The sequence below is a fragment of the Balaenoptera musculus genome, chromosome 8, assembly GCF_009873245.2.
Source record: "Balaenoptera musculus isolate JJ_BM4_2016_0621 chromosome 8, mBalMus1.pri.v3, whole genome shotgun sequence".
Taxonomy (NCBI): Eukaryota; Metazoa; Chordata; class Mammalia; order Artiodactyla; family Balaenopteridae; genus Balaenoptera; species Balaenoptera musculus.
In genome coordinates, this window is record NC_045792.1 from 60,878,082 (window position 1) to 60,903,012 (window position 24,931).

General features: G+C 40.1%; 1 protein-coding gene across 1 annotated transcript in view; it reads left to right on the top strand.

Moving 5' to 3' along the window:
- Positions 1-10,198: 10,198 nt before the first annotated feature.
- Positions 10,199-24,931, top strand: part of NLRP14 (NLR family pyrin domain containing 14) — a 33,235-nt gene continuing 18,502 nt past the window's right edge. Inside the window, 6 exon segments of the mRNA XM_036861308.1 lie at positions 10,199-10,518; positions 11,317-11,369; positions 19,504-19,907; positions 19,909-21,020; positions 21,022-21,099; positions 21,890-21,966. Coding sequence (XP_036717203.1) covers positions 10,199-10,518; positions 11,317-11,369; positions 19,504-19,907; positions 19,909-21,020; positions 21,022-21,099; positions 21,890-21,966 — 2,044 coding nt within the window.

Here is a 24,931-nt window from a genome sequence, read left to right on the forward strand (position 1 = left end):
AACATAATTGTGATTATTCACTTTGCTCAAAACCCTTACTTGGCTCCCTAGCTTATTCCTAAGTGAAAGCCAAAGTTCTCACAGTGACCTATATGGCCCTACGTATAGGGCCATACTTTTCTCATCTAATTCCCTACCTCTCTGACTCCATATTTCATTATTCTGCTCCCTTTTGCCGTATTAGCCATTCTGGCCTAATTGTTTTTCTTTCAACTTGTCATATTTGTTTCCACGTCAGTCCCGTCTTACATTCATGAGGTGTGGATGGACTCATCCACTGTTCTAGGTGCTGGGGATACACAGTGAACTAAATGGATACAAATCTTTATCCACTATGGAGTATGGAGCCATTCTATTTGGTGGAGTGAAGTGGGCTGGGGAGAGAGCATTAATAGCCAACGCACAAAATTATTTGTTGGGTGAGGAATTCAGGATGCAAAAAACAAAATATAATTCAAATTGTGTAACTCAGTGTGTGTGTGTGTGTGTGTGTGTTTGTGTGTGTTTGTGTATGTTATTGTGAGTATAATTATACAAGCATGGAGAAAAAATGCAAAAGGATACATTCCAGATAGTTGATGTACTTCATGTGGTTCATTTATTGGGAGAGATCACTGTGAGTAAAGATAGGAAGAAAATTGAGGGCCTATGAGTCTCTCAGACTCTTAGTAAAAAAGGAATTTCATGACTTTTACCTCTGTGCTTGTGGGAGATAAGGGAAATCACAAGCTTTCTTATTTGACAAACCTCCAAGCATTTTACCTTCTAGTAACACAGAGATGTCATTTATAATATTATTATCAGAAGAACAAGGACTACAATCACTCAGAATTCATGTTAGATGTTAAAAGTTACTTTCACAAGGCATTGCAATACTTTCAAAAGTCCAGGTATCTTATAGGAGTACTCCGTACAACTAACACTTTCAAGTGCAATATTAGCAGAAATAGAACAAGATGGTAGCATTATGAATATCTATGCAGATCTCCTTATTGCACAGCAAAACAAGATGGATATTCTATTACTGATTTCCACTTTTCACCTTGTTAGATTAGTTTTATGAAGAAGAATGGTGTCTCTCCTTCCAGTTGCAAGGGCTTGTGGAGACATCTATAAATTTTTTCAGAAATGCCTTTCCCTAGTAGTTGTTAATTAATAAGACTTGCATTTCAATTTTATTATTTAGCTTTTCAAGGAAAAAAGGCATGGTGCTTGCTTCAGCAGCACATATACTAAGAAAAAAAAGGAAAGAAGGCATGGAAAATTAAATTTTACCAAAAGTAATAGAGAAAAGGCAAAACAGAATTTTTTAAATAATGATGCAATAAAGGGCAAACATGTTCTTCACAGGAGTTTTTTTTAGTGGGAGAGCTAAGTCAAAAAGAAACAAAAAGATTGCCCTAAAATGCATATTATAAAACGTAAGCATTCACATAAAATCAAATATTGTCAGATATATGTAAATAAAATAAAAATGAAAGTGTCTAATTCATTTTTACTAAGGTACAGTTCTGGGACCCTCAGTTTCTAAAACTTCGTTTCTTTAATAGTCTCCTCAGTTTTTAATTTTTTTGTGAAATAAATGTGTTCTATTTCATGGTTTTTTATGAGCATGTTAGAAATGGTTTCAGATGCAAAACCTCTAACATTCATAGCTTCTCTTAAGCTGTATGGACTTGTGAATAAAATATTTAGCACATTACTTGAAGAGCTATTATATAACCAATCCATATAGTAGGCTGGAGCCAAACCAAGAGAGTGTACTTTGTTTTCTCTCACCCTCACACTGTTGGTTATCCTTTTGAATTAGTTTTTATATGAATGTTTACAATCTAAGGCTCTGACTTCTGAGTGATTGAGGTTGTTGGATCCATCTTGCCAACTAGCAGGCCTGCTCCCTTAGTATCTGCTGCCTAGAGTGGACATTTACTTAATGACAATGAATGCTGACTCCTACTTTGCCGATAAGGTTTAAAGCTCTCCGTGAAGATTCCAGCTGGAGAAGTGTTACCTTAAATGAGGCTATGGACAACTCCACAATCTCCCAAATCTTGCTAGGTCAAGAGGAAAAAAAAAAAGGGGGGTCTTTAGAATGGGTAATCCCCATCCTAAGAGGACACACATTTGCCCATTTAATTTGAGGTCTCTCATCTGAGAGTTAGACGATTCTAATTGCTGAAGCTGCTGGATTTATTAGAGTCTAAGCCAACTTTGAGGGGCCAAGGCCATAAATTCACACAGGAGATTTGGGATTTGGATGAAATTCCACTATCTATATGTCAACACAGGGTCATGATGACCATGATGCTTGATTTACTCAAATGTTCCTCATGTCTATCAGACAGACTCTTGCCCGAGGGCCTCTGCACTTGATATTTCCTCCCCCTGGAATGCTCCATCTCCAGGATATCTGCATCGCTCATGCCCTCACTTTCTGCAAATGTCACCTTCGCAGAGTGTCTTCCTTTTCCACCCAAAGAGAAATAGGACCCACCTCCTAGCCCCCACCCCCAAGCACTAGGTCCCTTACCCACTGTTTTCCTCCTTAGCGATGATCACCATCTGATACACTGCAGTTGGTTATCTTTACTCCTTCAGTAGAATGTAAGCTCCATGGGAGGTGTGGGGGTCTGGTGGCGGGGGGCGGCAGCAAAATTTTGAATGTTTTGTTCCCTGCTAGAGAAGGCCCAGAAAAGTGTCAGGCACGAAGTGGGTGCTCAACAGTTATAGGGATTATTGGATGGATGAATAAGGGGACGCAGCTTATTGTAAGTCAGCCTGTCTGGGAAAGGTCATCCATAGCTAGGGTCCAACTCCCAGACTCTCTCTTCCCCACATGCTACCGGTTATCGGGAAAAGGAGGCTGCGTGCCCCAAGGTGTGCTGCGCACAGAAGGTCCTATAATGAACAGTGTATCTTTTCCTAGGAGCAGGGCGTGGTAACGCTGGTCTAAGACGCAGGCCGGGAGCGGGAGAGTGGGAACAGCCCCTTGCCCTGCGAGCCAATGGGAAGAGACACTCTCTGGGCGGGGCTGTGAGGGTCCAAGCATCCCGGGCGGCCCACGCAGCACTCTGCGCGCGTTTGCTCGGCTTGAAGCGCAGGAGGGGGTTTTGGCGTAAAGAGTCAGAGTGAGTTCCCCTTTCGCATCAGACAGCAGGTAACTCTTGAGCCTTTCCCTTCCCTCTTTCCTTTCCCTCTTGAGTTCGTGGCTTTCAGCGCTGGAATTGAACCTTCGCCACCAATGCCCACCGTGTGACCCCAGGTATGGAATGACCGTCCTCTTCGCTGCGTGTATTTTGCCTGCTCTAAAATACAAAGTTAAATCCTGTGAGCGTCTTGCCAGCGCCCGGATTCTGTGTGGAAGACAAGAAAGGGCAGGCAAACTCGGCCCGAGGCCCAAGAGGAGAGCTGCTAGGACCCCGGGGGTGGAGAACGGTGCTGGCTAGAGGGCGCCGGCGGTGACCGGGCGGGAGAGGCCACTTCCCAGGTTCCAGTCCGCTGCACCTGGGGAGGCGGGAAGCCCGGGACCGGGGTACCCACGTGGGTAATGAGTGCAGTTTGGGTGAAGACCTAGTGTAGCCTTTAACTCGCGGGCAATGCCCGTTTCTTAACTCTCCTGATGTTAGGTGGTATGATTATCCCCACTGTCAAGAGTTCTGATGAATTCAGGCACGGTTCTCTCCCCTCTGCCCGGAGCAGGTGTTTATCCTTCAATCCCAGAATCTTCCCTCCACCTGGGCTCCGCCGTTATTCCTCCACCCTGTGACGCCTCCAACCCCCTCGCCCGACTGAAGACAAAACCGCTAGCCTAAAACTTTGCAGTCTCTGCTCCTCGCTACCAATTTCTCTCATTCCTCTTCTAACAAAGTTCTAAAAAGAATAGCGCATATTTGCTCCCTGCATCAGTCACCCTCTACCCATAATAGTGAGGCTTTATCACTCCCACTCCTTCTCCCCCAGCAGAGGCCTAAAATTGCTCTCTTCACAGAGGTTTCCACTGAGCTGCCACCCTCCATATTCAAGTACAGTTGGCAGGCATTCATTATCTCTTTGAGATTTGACAAATTGATATTGCCTCTCTCACCTTTTTATTTTTCCACGTATTGAAGTAATGTATTCTGATTAAAGAAAGTTGTTACAAATTGTCCTAAACCCAGAACACAACAGTGGTTAATACTTTGATATATTTCATCCATTTTTTATGCAGAGGTTTCAGTTCCTTAGTTGTAATCCTTAATGCTCCTACCATTTGCTTTTAACTATGCATGTGTTGCATATTGCTGTATGACGAGATCATTTTAATGGCTGAGAAATCAAGTGCGTGCCATATTTTTATGCATTTATTTCACTAATCATCATTAAATTTTAATTTGCTGACAATTATTTACTATTCTATTATGCACAAAACTTTCTTTTCTGTATTTGGAATTCTTTCCATTGGATAATTTCCCATAGAGAAGTTACTGATTGAACAGTCATGCATATTTTTAAAGTTCTCCAGAGCTGTGAAACCTGCAGCTTTCCAAGAGTGTACAAATTAACATTTACACTAACAATATCTGCTTCATTCCATTCTCATTGTCATACGGTATTGTTTCTTAAAGTTTATTTTTGCCATTTTAATAAGCGTGGAGTGATATCACCTGGTTTGTATTAGTTTTGGTATCTGCTTAAGTTTGAACATTTTCTGAACTACTTGTTAGCCATTTTCCCCCTGTCTGAAAAGGTTATTTACAATAATTTTATTTCAGTGCTTTTCTAATATATTTGTATTATGTCTTTTGGTGATATGAACCTTTTTAAAACCATATTTTAGAGGGGACTGTAACTCATATAGAAGACTGCATTAAACATAAATGTGCATCTTAGTGAACGATAACCCAGTGATCATCCATGTAAACCATCACCGGGTCAAGGAATAGAAGATTACTATTACCGTACTACACTATACTAATGTATTACCATTACTATAGAGTGCCCAAGAGCCCAGGGGAAGCTTCCTGATTACAAGTCCCTCCCTCCCTGCAGAGGTAACACTAAACCGATTTTTATGGTAGTTACTTCCTTACCCCAGCCCATTTAAAAAATATGGCTTTAACACTTACACATACATACATAAACAGTATACCAGTTTAGTTTTCTATTTTTTAGTTTTGATATTTTTATAAATGGAATTATATGGTATATAATCTTTTGGGGTTTGACTTCTTTCACTGATTATGTTTGTGTGATTCATTCTAGTGGCATGTAACTACAGATCATATATTTTCATTGCCCCATAGGATTTCATTCTATGAATTTACCAGTTTATTTATTGGTTCTACTATAGGTTTGCTCTTGGATCTTTTCCAGTGCTTAGGAATTACAGACAATGCTGTTATGGCTATTTTTGTATGTCTCTTGGCCTATACCTGCACACACACATTTCTGTTAGGTATAATATATTCTGAGGACTGTAATTGCTAGGCCATCGTGTATGCATAAATCTAATTTAAAAACAACCATTTTATTTTAGAATAGTTTTAGATTTACAGAAAAAAGAGTTCTTGTGCACCCATTACGCAATTTCCCCTATTTTTAACATCTTGTATTACTGTAGTATATTTGTAACAACTAAAGCAATTAATTAAAACTATTAATTCACACTTAGTTCAGATTTCACTATTTTTTTTTCCTAGTACTCTTTCTGCCCTTGGATCCTTTCTAGGATACCATATTATCAATACTTTTAGGCATCTTGTCTCCTTAGTTTCCTCTGGTCTGTGACAGTTTCTCAGTCGTTCCTTGTTTTTGATGACCTCGACATTTTTGAGAGTTACTGGCCAGGTATTTTGTAGCATTTCATTTAGGTTTGTCTAAAATTTTCCTCGTGGTTAGACTGGGATTATGGATTTGGGGGAAGAATATCACAGTGGTTATATGCTATTCTCATCAAATCACATCAGTGGTACACACTGTCAACAGTGACTTATGGTTGATGATATTAACCTTGATCACCAGGCTAGGGCAGAGTGTCAGGTTTCTCCACTTAGCAAATCACTAAGAATGATCCACACTCCTGGGTGGGCGTGGGCTGGGGTTAAGATCCACCTCCTGGAGGAAGGAATAGCTACATAAAGTATTTGGAATTCTTCTGTAAGTAAGATTTGTCTCTTTCCCCCCATTAATTTATTCATTCAGTCATTTATATCAGTACGGACTTATGAACATTTGCTTTATACTTTAGGTTATAATACTACATTACTTTTGCCATTGGGAGCTCTTTTGGGTTGGTTCTTGTATCTTTTTGACCTACCTCATCCTTTTCTTTTCCTTACTTTCTGGCATAACAAGAAGCTTTAGACTCAGTTTGTATACTCCCAGCCCCAGTTCTAGAATCAGCAATTTCTCCAAGGAGCCCTCATTCCTCTTATTGGAGAATGGTATTAGAAACCAAGATCTGGGTCTGGGTGCACATCTCCAATTTTACTAGTTAATGCCAACAGTTCTAAAGTGGTTTTACTAATTTAAACTTCAACTCGTTATTTGTCAAATTTCCTAAAAACATTTGCTGTTTTCAGTTTACCTTTTGTGTTTGAATTCCTATGGACAAGAAGTTTTAATTTCAACATAGTTAACAATATATCTCCTGATATTCATCCTGATTCTTGATCATTTCCCTTATTGTGCCCAAGCTGGTAAGTTCCTCCTTTTCTAAGGTGTAATGAATATGCTCTGCTTTTTCCCCCTCTTGTTTGAAGTATTAACAATGTACTGATTTATGTATCTGAGATTTATTCTGAGGATACTAATTTTTGTCTGAATGGTTTACACGTTGTCCTAATAATCTACACTGAATGCTTCCCTTCCCAATTATGATGTTTCTTCTATCATACATTACAATCTCATGGGAATGCCTTTTTCTGAGCTATCTACTCTGTTTCTTTGATTTGTTATGGTAATGTCATAGAGAAGGGCTGATGAGTTGTGTACGAAGCAGTAGAGGGTAAGGCTTTGGAACTGGTTTCAACTGGGGCAATTTGCTGCCCCGTGAACATCTGGCAATGTCTGAAGACACTTTGTTTGTCACAACTGTGGGAGATTGAGGGTCGTAACGGCATATAGTGGGTAGAGGCCAAGAAGGCTGCTGAACATTATACTGTGCACTTACAGTATCCCCCAAATAAAGAATTATCTGGCAAAAAGTGTTAATAGTGGTGAGGTTGAGAAACTGCTATAGGAGATTACAGTGGCCCAAGAAAGGAAATCAGACAGGAATGTATGAAAAGGGTGGGAATATCCTGTTTCCTAGATAAAATGTAACTTCTCCAAGACCTTCTCATCTCTACCCTCTATGGAAAAGAATTCCTCCTTCCTTTGTGTTCTGGAACTGCTAGAGCTCAGAAGACTGCCATTATATATTTAGAGGTCTTCCCTTTCCCCTAGCCCGGTGTTCAGCATGGGGTCAGATATCAGAGCATAGCCACACAGATTTCATTAAATCTGAATTCCCAGTGTCTGGGAAAATAAAGTGAAATTAGAAGGCAAGTGGTACCTAGTAGAAAGAGAATGAATTTTGTAGTCTGATAAGCTCCTTGTCAACTCTGTAACCTGGGCAAGCTTCTTAATTTCTGAGTCCCTGTATCTGTAAAATGTGGATAAAACCAAACTTTCGGGACTAGAGAAGATTTTCATAAAGAACCTGTCACAGTAGATCCTCAACAAATATGGTAATTATTAATATGTGCTGAGTGAATAATTTATTTTGAACAAATATCCTTTCATTATTATAGGTGGTAAAATTTTACATCAATAAATTTGCAAATTGAAATAGATCCTCTTAGGCCATGGGTTCCCATTTTAGTTCAGAACATTTTGGAATTTATGAATGCCATCGCAGAAGAGGAGCCACACCAGACAACATCTGTTTTCCTCTTCCCAAAAATGTAAACAAAGGAAGACCACAAAATTTAAAATAAAAACAAATTCCTTCAAGAACAGCATAAAACCTTTGGGAAGGAAGCCAAAGTATATTGTACTCTCTGTCAGAGTTGTAGATATCATATAGTAGAAGCCCAGTAGGGTTCAGAACTTACAGATCTCTGCTCAAAGTTTCACCTAGAAAGGCAGGAGGAAAATGAAGGAAGTATGGGATATTATGAGAGCCAAGGGGGGACAAAATATCAACAATTAAGGCATTGTTAAAATAGTAGTATTATACGTATGGCACCCTGTAAATTAGGTGCATGTGTTATCTTCCAATCCTTGCGGAGGTACTGTTATTTTTCCTGCTTACAGATACGAAAATTGAATTTTAAAATGCCTATCTAGTGGGTTTTACAAAAGGGTGGGCATTGGTCTGAACTATCTCAGTGGAATTGTGGTAGCAACAGTTAGGTTGCAGGGGACTGAGGAGGTATATTATAATACATAAAGTATAGAAGGCTGTGAGGACATTTGACTCTGAAAATGAAGGGGATGTGAAGTGAAGGACACATTTGTAGAAGACTAAAGTGGACTTGGGCATGTTTAAATGCTAATGAGAAGGACTTAGAGGACAGGGAGAAGTTGAGGCCAGAGAAGTGAAGAGAGATTTCTGATGGATTAAGTCCCTTAATAATTCCTGACTCTAATGAGATTCAGGGGTGAAGGAATGAGCTATAGAAAAGGGGCTAGAGCCACCTTCTTTTGTTACAGGAAAGAAGAAGGAAAAGATAGGCTCCCATGCAGTGATAACTGTACATTACATATCACATTTTCCCTCACCTACTGTATTTTGTATGTTCTGGAGGAATTTCAGTGTTCCTTTGAAGTTTCCTCAAATTTTCTCCTTTTTGCTTCTTTAAAAAAAAAATTACTATGGAACCTGTTTTGGTCAGATCCTAATCTATAATCTAGATTATTTCTGCAGTGCAGTCAAAACAAACAAAACCCTAAAACAGCCGATAGCTCACCGGTTACTGTAGGAGAAAGTCCTGATTTACTTTATAATTTTCAGATAATTCGCCTTCTGTTTAAGAAGTAAAATCTCCCTCTGTACATTTTTACTTGTCCCATCAATCTTATCCAATCCCATTGGCAAGATTAGGGGATGGCATATGAAAGGCTGGAAAGGAGAGGGGGTTGGAGAAAGATCTAGGTTGAGTTCTAGCTGTACCACTTACTAGCTCTGTCTCTTAAGGCAAATCACTGAAGAGGAGATGAGGAACTTGAAGACACGGTTTAAACGATTGACTGCAGTACCCGTGCTAAATAAGAAACTGAATAAGGCTCTTAAGATGGCTGATAAATAAGAGGAAAACAGAGGGCTCAAAAGACTAGGATTTGATAGCATTTGAAGAACAGTCACCATGGGAGTGAGGGCGTGAAACTGCTCAATTAACTGGAAGGTATTAGTTTAAGGGTTTAATTAATTTAAGGGACTCTGCAGAGTTTGGGTAGCTGCTGCTGATAAAGTCTGAGTAAGAGCATCAGAGTGAAATGCTGCAGTGGAATGAGGTCATGGGGGTTGAGGTGGGCGAGAATGCTGTTTGGGAAGGGCTTTAACTTTGAGCTCACCCAGAATAATTGTGGTGTTGGGGAGTGGATGTGAAAGTAGCTTGTGAGCTAAGAACGCAGATCTTCAGGGACTAGTATGGATTTGTGACCAGAGATGACATGACAAGAGGTAAATGGTGATATATGCCAATGGTGACAAATGTGCTTCAAGAGTAATGATGGGGGTACAATAACAATGTTTTATAGGCTGAGATGTATGTTGAGTGTTGGTGGGGGAGAGAGAATGAAGAAATTTGCCAATACTTAGTAGGAGCCTGTTCTGAGCCAGTTGATATATGAACTCTACCTTATTTAATCCATACCACAGTCCTCTGAGATTGGTTCTGACATCTTTGCTTTGCAGAAGAGTAATGAGAGATGGGTTGCCTTTCTTTATTTCTTACAGCTCATAAGTGTGGGACTGGGAGTAACTCTTGGGAAGGTGGAAGAAACATAGATGGGTCTATATTAGAAGAATGTTTTTTTGATAGAAAATGTTTACAGTGGACAGGAAGTCAGTACTGAGCCTGATACAGTGGGATTCAACACAGGTTTGTTGAATTAATCTATGTTTTTAGAGGTATTTCATTTTCTAAACTTACTTTTCCATAGGCCCCATTTATTCCACGTTCTTTTGATTATTTTTTCCCCACTGAAGCTTGAATATTGATCCATGGACAAGATGACAGACTTGTCATCTTCCTCCTTCTTTTCTGATTTTGGGCTGCTACTGTATTTGGAGGAGCTAAACAAAGAGGAATTAGATAGATTCAAGTCACTCCTAAAGAATGAGACTTCGGAACCTGGATCCTGCAGGATACCCTGGTCTGAAGTGAAGACGGCCAAGCGGGAGGATTTGGCTAACTTGATGAACAAGTGTTATCCAGGAGAGCAGGCCTGGGAGGTGGCTCTCAAAATCTTTGGCAAGATGAACCTGAAGGATCTGTGTGAGAGAGCAAATGCAGAGATCAACTGTGAGTGATGCTGGGCTCACATCTGCGGGTGGGAAGAAGGAAGTGGTTCCTGGAGCCCATTGATTCTATGAGAGGGACTTGGGGATTAAACCATTCTTTGGGACACAAGCTCCATGGTGCTCAAGTACGTTGGATCATTTGAGGAACACTAAACAGGCTGGAGGGTTCTGAGTACTGTTATTCAGCCTGGCTCCTTAATTGGGGGTAATTCATCCATCTTGTACCAATTAGAATGATTAAAGGAATTGAGTGAAAAGAGTTGCCCCATCTAGTGCTCCTTTGCCTAAACTACAAATAAAGTCCTAGGTTGGCCTAAATTTTGAGGACACTCAAATATGACCTTAAATCTTTACTGAAATATGAGGAATGGGCAAAAACTTATTAAGGGACATAAGGCAAAACAGTATTTTTAGTCATTCCCAGGCGTGAAATTCTGTAGACATCTAAAATTCCTTATTCATATACAAGGCTTTAGAGCTCCAAAATGTATATCCATTATTTCTTTTGAGCCTCACCATATCCCTGTGAGGTCAGTACAGTCAAGGAAACTTAGGCTTAGACTAGACTACTTGCATTAGAGTTACAGGGTGGGAAGCATGGCAGGAGGTATCATGCCTCAGTGTTGTTCACACCACATCACTTCACCCTCAGCTAAGCTGGTGGAGTCTGAGGCTTTGTTGGCTCTAGTTTCTTAAACCCAGATGATCATAGAATTGGACCACTGAGGAAAATTCTGGCCCCTGTTCTGGCCATCACCAAATTCTCCTTGTTTTTTGTAAATCTCACGATCCTTTTGGAACCTGTTGCAGGGACAGTCCAGACTGAGACCAGAGGACACTGGGGCCAGAGAGGTACAAGGTGATCAGGAAGCAGTGCTGGGTAAGTAGATGGGCTTTTTGTCAGATTTGGGAGGTTTGAGCTTTTGAAGCATGATGGGGGAAAGTTATCTCCCAGGGGACCTTTGTTCAACCCTTGTTAACTTCTTGCAATATCCCACCTGTTCTGTGATTATTGTTCAAAAAGAGTTGACAAAACTGGCTCTCTGGACAAAGTCAGAAACAGGGCCATGTTAATTCAAAGCCTCAAAAGAGCAGTATTTGGAAGTGGCCAGTCAAAAATTGACAGTCTGATGAACAAAGGTATCTTGATATCTTGTTTTATAGACTGAAGAGTCCCTGAGTTGACAGGGATTATTTGGCTTTTTGCATCTCCTCTCTTCCATTAGAAATGATGTTGTAGGGACTTCCCTGGTAGTCCAGTGGTTAAGACTTTGCCTTCCAATGCAGCAGGTGTGGGTCTGATCCCTGGTCGGGGAGCTAAGATCCCACATGCCTTGGGGACAAAAAAACCAAAACATAACATGGAAGCAATATTGTAACAAATTCAGTAAAGACTTTAAAAATGGTCCACATCAAAAGAAAAATCTTTATATAAACAGCTCATGCAACTCAATATTAAAAAGCAAACAAGCCAATCAAAAAATGGGCAGAATACCTAAATAGACATTTCTCCAAAGAAGACATACAGATGGCCAAGAAGCACATGAAAAGCTGCTCAACATCATTAATTATTAGAGCAAATCAAATCAAATCAGATCAAATTAATGCAAATCAAAACTACAGTGAGGTATTACCTCACACCAGTTAGAATGGACATTATCAGAAAATCTACAAACAACAAATGCTGGAGAGGGTGTGGAGAAAAGGGAACCCTCTTGCACTGTTGGTGGGAATGTAAATTGATACAGCCACTATGGAGAACAGTATGGAGGTTCCTTAAAAAACTAAAAGTAGAATTACCATATGACCCAGCAATCCCACTGCTGGGCATACACGCAGAGAAAACCGTAATTCAAAAAGACACATGCACCCCAGTGTTCATTGCAGCACTATTTACAATAGCCAGGTCATGGAAGCAATCTAAATGCCCATCGACAGACGAATAGATAAAGAAGATGTGGTACATATATACAATGGAATATTACTCAGCCCTAAAAAAGGAACGAAATTGGGTCATTTGTAAAGACGTGGATGGATCTAGAGACTATCGTACAGAGTGAAGTAAGTCAGAAAGAGAAAAACAAATATCGTGTATTAACGCATATATGTGGAATCTAGAAAAATGGCACAGATGAACCAGTTTGCAAGGCAGAAATAGAGACACAGATGTAGAGAACAAACGTATGGACACCAAGGGGGGAAAGTGGCAGGGGGTGGTGGTGGTGGTGTGATGAATTGGGTGATTGGGATTGACATGTATACACTGATGTGTATAAAATAGATAACTAATAAGAACCTGCTGTATAAAAAATTAATTTAATTTAATTTAAAAAAGAAAAGAAATGATGCTGTAATTGAGTTCCAGGATGGTGACAACTAGTCTACATAAAATGTAATTTCTAGGACCAGGTTTTCTCAGTCTTAGTTCAATACTATTTCCAGTACCCCTACTTTGTTTTGAATTCTATATGGCTGAATTCCAGTTTATATAAATTGAATTATAATACAAAGAAAACTGGACCAGCTTAGCTCAGCTATGCTGCTTTCTAATGGGCTACATTATTTCATTCAAGAAATAATTGAGAACCTACTTTATTCTAAGCACTAATAAATAAAAATTTCTTATTGTATTAAATGATTTTGAAGATAAGTTCCTGCTTGGACCTTAATTTCTGATACAATATAAGGAAACTTATTTTTGTGGTATAACTGGCCATAAATTTAGGAAACCAAGGTTCTACCTCCATAGAAATTTACTTTGGAAAATTTGGAAGATAGATAAAAGTATAATGAAGAAAGTAAAGATCATCCTTATAATCCCAATTTTTTAAAATACAGCACTGTGTGATATTATACCATAAAAAGAAAGAGCATCTGACTTCTAATACCATACCTTCCCCTGGGGGAGAACTAAGCATAATTTAGTAGGATATGAACTTTGTTAGATGTTTGCACTGAATGCCCTAGTAGAACAAAGAAAAGAATTATATGCTTTAAAAATTAAAGTAATTCCAGCTTGAGATATGTGCTGTGAATGAAAAATATACTGTGTTCTGAGAATGTACAAAAGAGAGAACTATCTATCTTTGGAGTTCAGAGGAGTCTTCCCAGAGATAGTGATATTTAAATTGAGCTCTAAAGAAGGAATCAGACTGAACTAGGAAAAAAAGAAACTATATTTTCATTCTACTTGGACACTTGGGAATTTTTTTCTTTTCTTTAAAATATTCTTCAGGCTATGCTTCAATGTTCATTTCTTTCTTTCTTTTTCTTTTTTAGTTTGTACCTCTCCCTCACCTATTTCTAAATTCCTCCCATCTCCCAGCCCTCTGGCAACCACCTGTTTTTCTCTGTATCTATGACTCTGTTTCTGTTTCATTATGTTTTTTCATTTGTTTTTTAGATTCCACATATAAGTGAACTTGTACAGTATTTGTCTTTCTCTGTCTGACTTCTTCACTTAGCATAACACCCTCTAGGTCCACCCATGTTGTCACAAATGGCAAGATTTCATTCCTTTTTATGGCTAATATTCCATTGTGTATATATACCACAGTTTCTTTATCTGTTCATCTGTTGAGGGGCACTTAGGTTGCTTCCATATCTTGGCTATTGTAAATAATGCTACAATAAACATAAGGGTGCATATATCTTTTTGAATTAGTGTTTTCATTTTTCTTTGGCTAAATACCCAGGAGTAGAATTACTGTATGGTATGGTAGTTCTGTTTTCAATTTTTTGAGGAACCTTCTTACTGTTTTCCATACTGGCTGTACCTACTTACATTCCCACCAACAGTGCCCGAGGGTTCCATTTTCTCCATATCCTCGCCAGCACCTGTTATTTGTTGTCTTTTTGATAATAGCCATTGTGACAGATGTAGGGTGATATCTTGTGATTTTGATTTGTATTTTTCTGATGATTAGTGATGTTGAGAATCTTTTCATGTGCCTGTTGCCCATCTGAAGTCATCTTTGGAAAAATGTCTATTCAGGTCCTCTGCCCATTTTTCAATAGGGTTTTTTTTTTAAATAAATTTATTTATTTTTATTTTTTTGGCTGCGTCGGGTCTTTGTTGCTGCGCGTGGGCTTTTCTCTAGTTGCGGCGAGAGGGGGCTACTCTTCGTTGCAGTGCGCGGGCTTCTCATTAGGTGGCTTCTCTTGTTGCAGAGCATGGGCTCTAGGCACGCGGGCTTCAGTAGTTGTGGCACTTGGGCTCAATAGTTGTGGCTTGTGGGCTCTAGAACGTAGGCTCAGTAGTTGCGGCGCACGGGCTTAGTTGCTCCGCCGCATGTGGGATCTTCCCGGACCAGGGCTCGAACCTGTGTTCCCTGCATTGGCAGGCGAATTCTTAACCACTGTGCCACCAGGGTTTTTTTAAATGTTGAGTTGTATGAGCTCTTTGTATAGTTTGGATATTAACCCATTAATGGATATAGTATTTGCAAATATCTTCTCCCATTCAGTAGATGGCCTTTTTGTTTTGTTGATAGTTTCACTGTGCAAAAGCTTTTTATTTATTTATATATTTATTGAAGTATAGTTGATATACAATATTATATAAGTCACAGGTGTACAATATAACGATTCATAATTTTTAAAAGAATTCTCCATTTATGGTTATTATAAAATATTGGCTATCTTCCCCGTGTTGTACAATATATCCTTGTAGCTTATTTTATATGTAATAGTTTGTACCTCTTAATCCCATACCCCTATAGTGCCCCTCCCCCCCAACTGGTAACCACTAGTTTGTTCTCTATATCTGTGAGTCTGCTTCTTTTTTGTTATATTCATTAGTTTGTTGCATTTTTTTTAGATTCCACATATAAGTGATACTATATCTTTCTCTGTGTGACTTATTTCACTTAGCATAATACCCTCAAATGCAAAAGCTTTTTAGTTCGATGTAGTCCTATTTGTTTACTTTTGCTTTCATTTCCCTTGCCTGAGGAGGCATATCCAAAATAATATTGCTAAGACGAGTGTCAAAGAGCATACTGCCTATGTTTTCTTCCAGAAGTTTTATGGTTTTAGGTCTTAACACTTAAGTCTTTTTAAAAAAATTTTTATTGGAGTATAGTTGATTTAAAATGTTGTGTTAGTTTCTACTGTACAGCAAAGTGATTCAGTTATACATATACATATATCCACTCTTTTTTAGATTCTTTTCCCATATAGGTTGAGTTCCCTGTGCTCTACAGTAGGTCCTTATTAGTTTTCTATTTTATATACAGTAGTGTGTATATGTCAATCCCAATCTTCCAATTTATCTCTCCCCCACCCTTTCCCCCCTGGTAACCATAAGTTTGTTTTCTACATCTGTGACTCTATTTCTGTTTTATAAATAAGTTCATTTTTACCATTTTTTTAGATTCCACATATAAGCGATATCATATAATATTTGTTTTTCTGTGTCTGACTTACTTCACTCAGTATGGCAATCTCTAGGTCCATCCATGTTGCTGCAAATGACATTGTTTCATTCTTTTTTATGGCTGAGTAATATTCCATTGTATATATGTACCACACCTTCTTTATCCATTCCTTTGTCGAGGGACATTTAGGTTGCTTGCATTGCATTTAAGTCTTTAATCCATTTTGAGTTTATTTTTGTATATGGTGTGAGAAAGTAGTCTTTTGCATGACAGCTGTCTACTTTTCCCAACACCGTTTATTGAATAGACTCTCTTTTCTCAGTTATATATTCATATTTCCTTTGTTGTAGATTAATTGACCATATAAGTATGGGTTCATTTCTGGGCTCTCTTTTCTGTTCCATTGTTCTGTGTGTCTGTTTCTGTGTTAGTACTATACTGTTTTGATTACTATAGTATAGTCTGAAGTCAGGGATTGTGATACCTCCAGCTTTGTTGTTCTTTTTCAAGATTGTTTTTGCTATTTGGGGTCTTTTGTGTTTCCATACAAATTTTAGATTGTTCTGGTTCAGTGAAAAATGCCATTGGTATTTTGATTGAGATTGCATTGAATCCGTAGGTTGCCTTGGGTAGTATGGTCATCTCCACTTTCTGGAGAGTTTTTATCCTAAATGGATGTGAATTTTGTCAGAAGCTTTTTTGTCATCTATTGAAGTGATCGTATGATTTGTATTATTTAATTTGTTAATGTGGTGAATCACATTGATTGATTTGCAGATACTGAACTCTTCTTGGGGATAAATCCCACTTGATCATGGTGTATGATCCTTTTAATGTATTGTTGAATTTGGATTACTAGTGTTTTGTTGAGGACTTTTGCGTCTGTGTTCATCAGTGATATTGGTCTGTAATTCTCTTTTTTCGTGATATCTTTGTCTGGTTTTGGTAAGAGGGTGATTGTGGCCTCATAGAATGAGTTTGGGAATATTCCTTCGTCTGCAATTTTTTGGAATAGTTTCAGAAGGATAGGTGTTAACTCTTTTCTAAATGTTTGATAGAGTTCTCCTATGAAGCTCTCTGGTCCTGAACTTCTGTTTGTTGGGAGTTTTTTAATCACAGTTTCAATTTCAGTACTTGTGATTGGTCTGTTCATATTTTCTATTTATTCCTGGTTCAGTCTTGGGAGATTGTACCTTTCTAAGAATTTGCCCATTTCTTCCAGGTTGTGCATTTTATTGGCATATAGTTGCTCATGGTAGTCTCTTATTCTTTGTATTTCTGTGGAGTCCATTGTTAACTTCTCCTTTTTCATTTCTAATTTTATTGATTTGAGCCCTCTCCCTGTTTTTCTTGATGAGTCTGGCTAAAAGTTTATCAGTTTTGTTTATCTTTTCAAAGAACCAGCTTTTAGTTTCATTGATCTTTGCTATTGTTTTCTTTCTATTTCACTTATTTCTGCTCTGATCTTTATGATTTCTTTCCTTCTACTAACTTTGGGTTTTGTTTGTTCTTCTTTCTCTAGTTGCTTTAGGTGTAAGGTTAGGTTGTTTATTTGTGATTTTTCTTATTTCCTGAGTTAAGATTGTATTGCTAGAAACTTCCCTCTTAGAACTGCTTTTGCTGCATCCCATAGGTTTTAGATCATCATGGTTTCATTTTTGTTTGTCTCTAGGTATTTTTTTATTTCCTCTTTGATTTCTTCATTGACCCATTAGTTGTTTAGTAGCATATTGTTTAGCCTCCGTGTGTTTGTGTTTTTTACAGTTTTTTTCTTGTAGTTGTTTCTGTGTCTATTTCTATGTATTAGGTAGGTCAGTTGTGCTTCCTAATCTTGGGGAAGTAGCCTTATTTAGGAGATGACCTATGAGGCCCAGCAGCACACTTCCCTCTGGTCAACAGAGCTGTATGCTCTAGTGGTGACCCCTGTGTGGGCTGCGTGGGCCCTTCTGTTGTGGCAGGGCTGCAACAGGCCACATGCCTACTGTGGACACACAGGTAGGCATGGCTGGCCCCTGGCCTGGTTGGTTGCTAGGCCCTGCCTAGTGCAGAGGCTGCTGGCTGCTGGTGGAGCTGGTCCTGGAGCGGCTGGCTGCATGGCCTGGGGATTCCCTGTCCTGGTGCTGTCCCGCTGGGGAGTGGGGCTGGGTCATGGGTGGCTGGCTGCAGGCCCAGGGTTCCCAGAGCTGGTGTTGACCTGCTATTGGGTGGGGTTGGGGCGTGGTGTGACTGGCTGCACAGTCTGGGCTGACCTGTTGGTCGGTGGGGCCAGATTACAAGGTGGCTGGCTTTGGGAGTACAGGGGCGCCAGGACTGGACCAGTCTGTCCTGGCACCCCTCGGTGGAGCCAGGTCCAGAGGTGACTGGCTGTGGAGCTCTGAGGGGTTCCAGGGCTAGTACTGACCCACTAATGGGCAGAGCCAGGTTTGGGGTGGCTGGCTGTGGCCTGGGGGTCCTAGAGCTGGTAGATGAAGGCAGGTTCTGGGGCCAATGCTGGCCCACTGGTGGTTGAGGCTGGATTCCAAGGATGCTGGCTGAGGGGCCTAAGATATCTTGGAGCTGGTGTGTCCACCCGCTGGTAGGCAGGGTCCAGGGACTGGTGTCTGCCCACTGGTGGGGGTCTGGGGGCTGGGTCCTGGGCCAGCTGGGATGCTCAGGGGGGCCTACGGCTTCTATCGTCTTGCTGGTAGGTGAAGCTCTGTCCCTACGTGGTTGCTGCTTGGTCTGGGGTGCCCCAGGACTGGTGCCAACCAGCTGGTGGGCAGGGCTGGGTCCTGGTGCTAATGAGCTAGGGGAAGGACTCCAAAATGGCTCTTGCCAGCACCAGTGTCCTCATGTTAGAAGGAACTCCCCAAACAGCTGCCATCAGTGTCTGTGTCCCATGGGTGAGTCCCAGTTGCCTCCTGCCTCTCTGGGAGGCTTTCCAAGATCAGATACTAGGTCTTACCTGAGCTCCTTTCAAATTACTGCTTTTACCCTGGGTCTCAACATGTGAGATTTTGTATGTGCCCTTTAAAAGCAGAGTCGTGTTTCCCACAGCCCTCTGGCTCTCCTGAAAGTAAGCCCTGCTGCCTTCAAAGCCAAACGTTCTGTGGGCTCATCTTCCCAGTGCAGGACCCCAAGGGTGGGAAGCTCGATGTGGGGCTTAGCCGTCTTGCTCCCTGGGGAGAATGTCTACAGCTGTTCATGTCCACTAATGGTTTATCTGTATAAAGTGGATGATTTTGATCTGTAGATTCAGATCTGTCTTCAGGTCCTCTCTGGGTATTATTGTTAATTGTTGCCTGTGTTCTCTTTTTATCTGGATGATGGCTCTGTTCTCCACATATACCCTCTTTTTCCTCTGTAGAATAGAAGTACAGAGAAGAAAAAAAAGTATTTCTAGAACGAATCTAATTTTTATTTTCCATCATTCATTTCTGCATTGTGGGTTCTGTTTTTTCAGTTTATAATGTGGGTTTTAAACCTACAAGAATATTTTTGTTTTATTTACATTCTTTTCTCATTTAAACCAGCTGCACTTTGATTTAAGCATGTATCACTTCTTGGTCCTGCTCTAAGTGCAATATTCTTAAGATTGAAAATCATAGAATTAATTCTGATCGCGTGTATCTTCTGGCTCCCTTCTAACTGATTTAGGTGATGGAGCAGAACACAGAGTTCAAATAAGGGAAAAAACTTGCATCATGTTAGATAAGAACCATTTGCTTGGAGAATCTGAAAACTTCTGTCATGAAATTGCTCAGGAAGGCTGAGAACTGTTGGAACGTTTGTTTGATGAGGATGTCAGAACAGGTTCGCAGCCACAGACCGTGCTCCTTCAGGGGGCTGCTGGCGTTGGGAAGACAACCTTGGTGAGAATGATGATGTTAGACTGGGCACAGGGCAACCCCTACCAGCAGAAATTTACCTATGTTTTTTATCTCAGTGCAAGAGAAATTAACCAGTTGAGAGAGAGAAGCTTTGCTCAAACGATATCAAAGGACTGGCCCAGCACAGAAGGCCCCATTGAAAGGATTCTGTCCCAGCCGAGTAGTCTCCTTTTTTATTATTGATAGTTTTGATGAACTGAACTTTGCCTTTGAGGAACCTGAGTGTGTGCTGTGTGCAGACTGGACCCCGGTACACCACGTGTCCTTCCTCATGAGTAGTTTGCTGAGAAAAGTGAAGCTCCCTGAGTCGTCCTTATTGGTGATGACAAAACTCACAGCTTGTAAGAAACTAAAGCCTTTGTTGAAGAGTCAGCATTCTATACAGCTACTAGGTAGGTCTGAGGATGCGAGAGAGGCATATATTTACCAATTTTTTGAACATGAGAGGTGGGCCTTGCAAGTGTTCAGTTCCCAAAGAAACAATGAGATGCTTTTTAGCATGTGCAAAGCCCCCGTAGTGTGCTGGGTCGTTTGTAGTTGTCTGGAGCAGCAAATGGAGAGGGGTGGTGATATCACACTGACCTGCAAGACAACCACATCTCTGTTTACCTGCTGTGTCTCTAGCTTGTTGACACGGGTAGAGGGAAGCTTTCCTAGTCTACCCAGCCAAACCCAACTGAGAAGCCTGTGCCACTTGGCTGCCAAAGGAGCACGGACTATGACATGTGTGTTTTACAAGGAAAATCTCAGAAGGCATGGGTTAGCGAAAGCTGATGTCTCAATTTTCCTGGACATGAATATTCTTCAAAAGGACACAGAGTATGAAAACTGCTATGTGTTCACCCGCCTGCACATTCAGGAGTTTTCTGCAGCAATGTTTTATATGTTGCAAGGCAGTTGGGGCACCAGGGACAATTCCTTTCAGTCTTTTGAAGACTTGGAGCTGGTACTTGAAAGGAGCAGTTATAAAGACCCCCATTTGCTGCAGATGAAATGCTTTTTGTTTGGCCTTTTGAAGGAAGATCAAGTGAAACAACTGGAGGAAACTTTTAACTGTAAAATGTCACTGGAGATGAAATGGGAGATACTTCAGTGGATGGAAACACTAGGAAACAGTGAACATTTTCCATCACATCTGGTTTTTCTGGAGTTGTTTTACCACCTGTATGAGACTCAAGATGACGTATTTATAAGCCAGGCAATGAGATACTTCCAAAAGGTTGTCATTGATATTTGTGAGGAAATCCATTTGCTTGTGTCTTCCTTCTGCCTGAAGCATTGCCAGTTTACGGACCATTAAACTGACTGTAATTGTGGTATTTGAGAAGAAGATGTTAAACTCAAGCTTCCCAGCTGAAACTTGGTAAGTGTGCTAGGTCAGTTCCCTGGAAGTGCCCTGTGAGGGAGTGAAGGAAGTAGATGTTGTCAGAGGGAGGGGCGGAGTTGTTTAACTGAGGTCCCAGAGCCAGGATAACCTTTCAGAATTGTCTCACCTTGAGACAAGGAGGCCAGGCACTGAAACCCCCTATTGACCAGTCACAACTACTGGTGAGGAATGGGCAAAAACGTGCCTGATGTGGCTCTCTTGGCCTGAGGGCAGCCCCAAGAGAAGGACTTGGCTGAGAGCTGTCAGCTGTCAACACTCCCAGCACCTGTGGAATGAGTGATTCCGTCTTCAAGGAGGGAGACAGCATAGGGCTAGCTTCCAGCCACTATAGGATATTTAAATTTTTAAAATAATGCCTTCCCAAAGGAGAGGGACCAGGAATTTCTTGCTGAACCCAGGTTACATAGGTCATCTATCTGGGCTGTTTCACTATACTCTACTGACCTCACTCACCTTCCCCATTACCTAGACATAGTTTGGCCTTTGTATGGAAGGTCTCAGCCCTTTAATACCTAAATGGAGAGAGTCAGATGTGGGTAAGAAATAGTAGGTGCTGACGGAATGTTTTGAAAGAATAAATGAACCTTCAGCATTTTATGCATACTATTTTACCCTCTCTCCTTCCTCGAGTTGCCTTTTCTGACTCTACCCATCTAAGTCTGGGGGTAGAATTGAACTATGGTATCAGTTCCAGATTTAATTAATGGAGGGCTTACTATGTGGTATACAGTTATACAGTACATGGGATATTTAACATGTTATCCAGTTTAATGCTGGTCAAAACCATATCTCAGTTTATTTTTACGATTATAAAACTGAGATTCAGAGAAGTTCACCCAGAAAGTAAGTGTACAGTTATTGATTCAAGCACACATCAAATAATAGCTAAATTTGCTTAACACATACCTGACAGCCTTCTAAGTCCTAGCTCATTTAGTCTGCCAACAATCCTACATAGATGCTATTATTTCCATTTTACTTATAAAAAACCGAGGTACCAAGAGTGTACATAACTTGACTGAGGTCACATATCTGATTATAAGTCCTTGGTTTTCGAACTTTACCCAGGTTGTCTCACTGCCATTACATACAGTTGTATTCCTTTTATAAGAACATGCATTTCATTTCTCTCTGAACTGTGGGAGCAGGAAATGTAGGCTGGAATGCTATGACCTTTGCTGTCCTTGGGGAGTTGTGAATAATCACCTGCAGTCAGTTTTCTAATTATGGCCTCATAGTTCTATTTATAGGAGATGTGATTCAACCCAGGGCATTAGAATGTATTTGATGCCTAATAATTATAATGTATTTGATGTTAGGATGGCATTCTGGCCACTATATTGCCAGTCTTTGTGCTACCTTCCCCTCACCTATGTTGTAGTGTTATCTAATCCTAGAGTTGCCATTGTTATGAAAATAAAAGAGACCAAGAACCCAGTGTTTTAAAAGAGACAATATCGGTGACCTCAGTCTTTTCTATGGCATAACTACATTGTAAACTACACGAGCAGGATCTGTGTCTTGTCCACCGTTTTATCCATAGTATTTGTACATAGTAAGCGCTTGAATGTCTGAATGAATGATTTATTGCCTAGTTTTCTCAAATTTAAGACCCTTAGGTGATGTAGAGACCACCCCTCTGCAATGTCACTTATTCCAATTTAAGCAAGGCATGGGGGAACCAATATTTATTGAGTAGTGATGTGGATCAGTATATGCCACTTCAAAATATGCAGCTTTTACATAAGCATTATTTTGAACTGAAGGCATTTGAGTTCCTGAAATCCCTTACTGCCTAAAAGCAGAACTTCTCAAAAGAACTCAGCTTTTAAAATCAGCTGTCATAAATTCCCTCCCCGGAGCAACTCTAATCCTGTCTTCTTGGAGACAGCAGTTGTCCCTACACTCAGATAGACATTATCACCATCATACCTCCCCATCTGTTCTCCTAGAGGCCCATTTACCTTTCCAAAAAGTCAGTTGTTTTCCTATAAGTGCCCTTTCTCCCCCTGCCTTTCCCCTAGTAATTTAGATATATAGACCCCAAATTCTAACCACTCCTTTGAGTTACTCATAACTGCATAACTGAGTATCTCCCATGTGTATGTAGCAATGCACATGCTAATAAAATTTCCCCACTTTCTTCTGGAATGAGTTTTGTCAGTCTGATTTACAGAGCCCCATTCACAGAACCTAGGAGGGCAGAGGGAAAAATGTATTTTTTCCTCCCCTACAGTAGCTATTATATATAAGGCAGCATGGTAGACTTTTATATGTTTTAATATAAATAATAGCAGCTACCAATTGTTAGGAACATTTATAAAGTAAAACATTTGCTAAGCATTTTCCATAGATTATCTTACTGAATGTTCACAGTAATCCTAAGAAATAGAGACTATTATCTTCATTTTTTTATGATAAAGAAGCCAAAGCTCACATAGGTTAGTAACGTGGCCAGAATCACCCAGTTTACCCAGTTTAGTGAATAATAGAGTTGGGATTCAGGACTCTTACGTTCTAGAGCTTATGTTTATAATCACTAGGCTATCCTCTGTTTTATTGCTTATTACCCTTTATTTGTATAAATAAGTTTATTGATAGTATGCCTAATAACTAAATTATACAGCATTTTAAAATTTACAAAGTGCTTTTGTGTACTCACTGAAATTGACTATTAGATCCTCACAACCCTGTGAAAAGAGATGGCATTTGCATTTTATGGCTGAAGAAAACTTGGAGCTCAGAGACCTGATGGGACTTAAAGTAGTACAGCTAGTAAATGGTAGAACTGGAGCTCAAAGCCTGTGCTTCTTAATCTACACCACAGCCTCCTGATGTCTACACACTATTCCTAATCTTACTCTTTGTGGTCATGTGTTATTTTTCTTCTGGATATTGGCTCTTGAGCTTGTTTTCACTTGCCACTCACTGATAGGGTTTTGATATGAGTCGGCAAGCAATTGATTTATTATGGTCTCTGTGCAGTCAAGCCTCTCTGCTAATGATAATCTGTATTTGCAGCCACTCCCCAGCGCCAGCATCACTGTCTCAGCTCCACCTCAGATCATCAGGCGTTAGATTCTCGTAAGGAGCGTGCAACCTAGATCCCTCACATGCGCAGTTCACAGTAGGGTTCGCGCTCCCATGAGAATCTAATGCTGCCGCTGATCTGACAGGAGGCGGAGCTCAGGCGGTAATGCGAGCGATCGGGAGTGGCTGTAAATACAGATGAAGCTTCGCTCGCTTGCCCACCCGCCGCTCACCTCCTGCTCTGCATCCCGGTTCCTAACAGGCCACGAACCAGTAGCAGTCCATAGCGCAGGGGTTGGGGACCCCTGGTTTAAATGTTTAAGCCCTAACTTTTTAAACATAAATAATATGGGATATAAGACAATACATTGATTTTGCTATTTTAATTTGAATAGTATGAAGAAGAAATGGTAACAGATTGTTGTAAGAATGTAATTTATTTTCTCTCTTTGAAGTTTAATTTCTTTAGATGTCTTTAGATAAACACAAATTACTAATTTTTAAAATATTACATTACTCCAAGGTTCCAAAATCAATTAGTAAGTTTAGAAAATATATTCAAGTTAACATTAAGGAGAGTATAGCCACTGTTAGTAACTAAGAATTTAGCAAAACAGTATTATATCTCAAGCATGACCCAGATAGTATAGTGTTTGTAATATTGTCTCATTCCAAGATTTATAAGATCCTAATTTATAAAGATGTTAGTTATTTATTTAACTCATTTAAATTATACACCCAGATTTATATTTATATTCTTTTAAATATTAACATAATT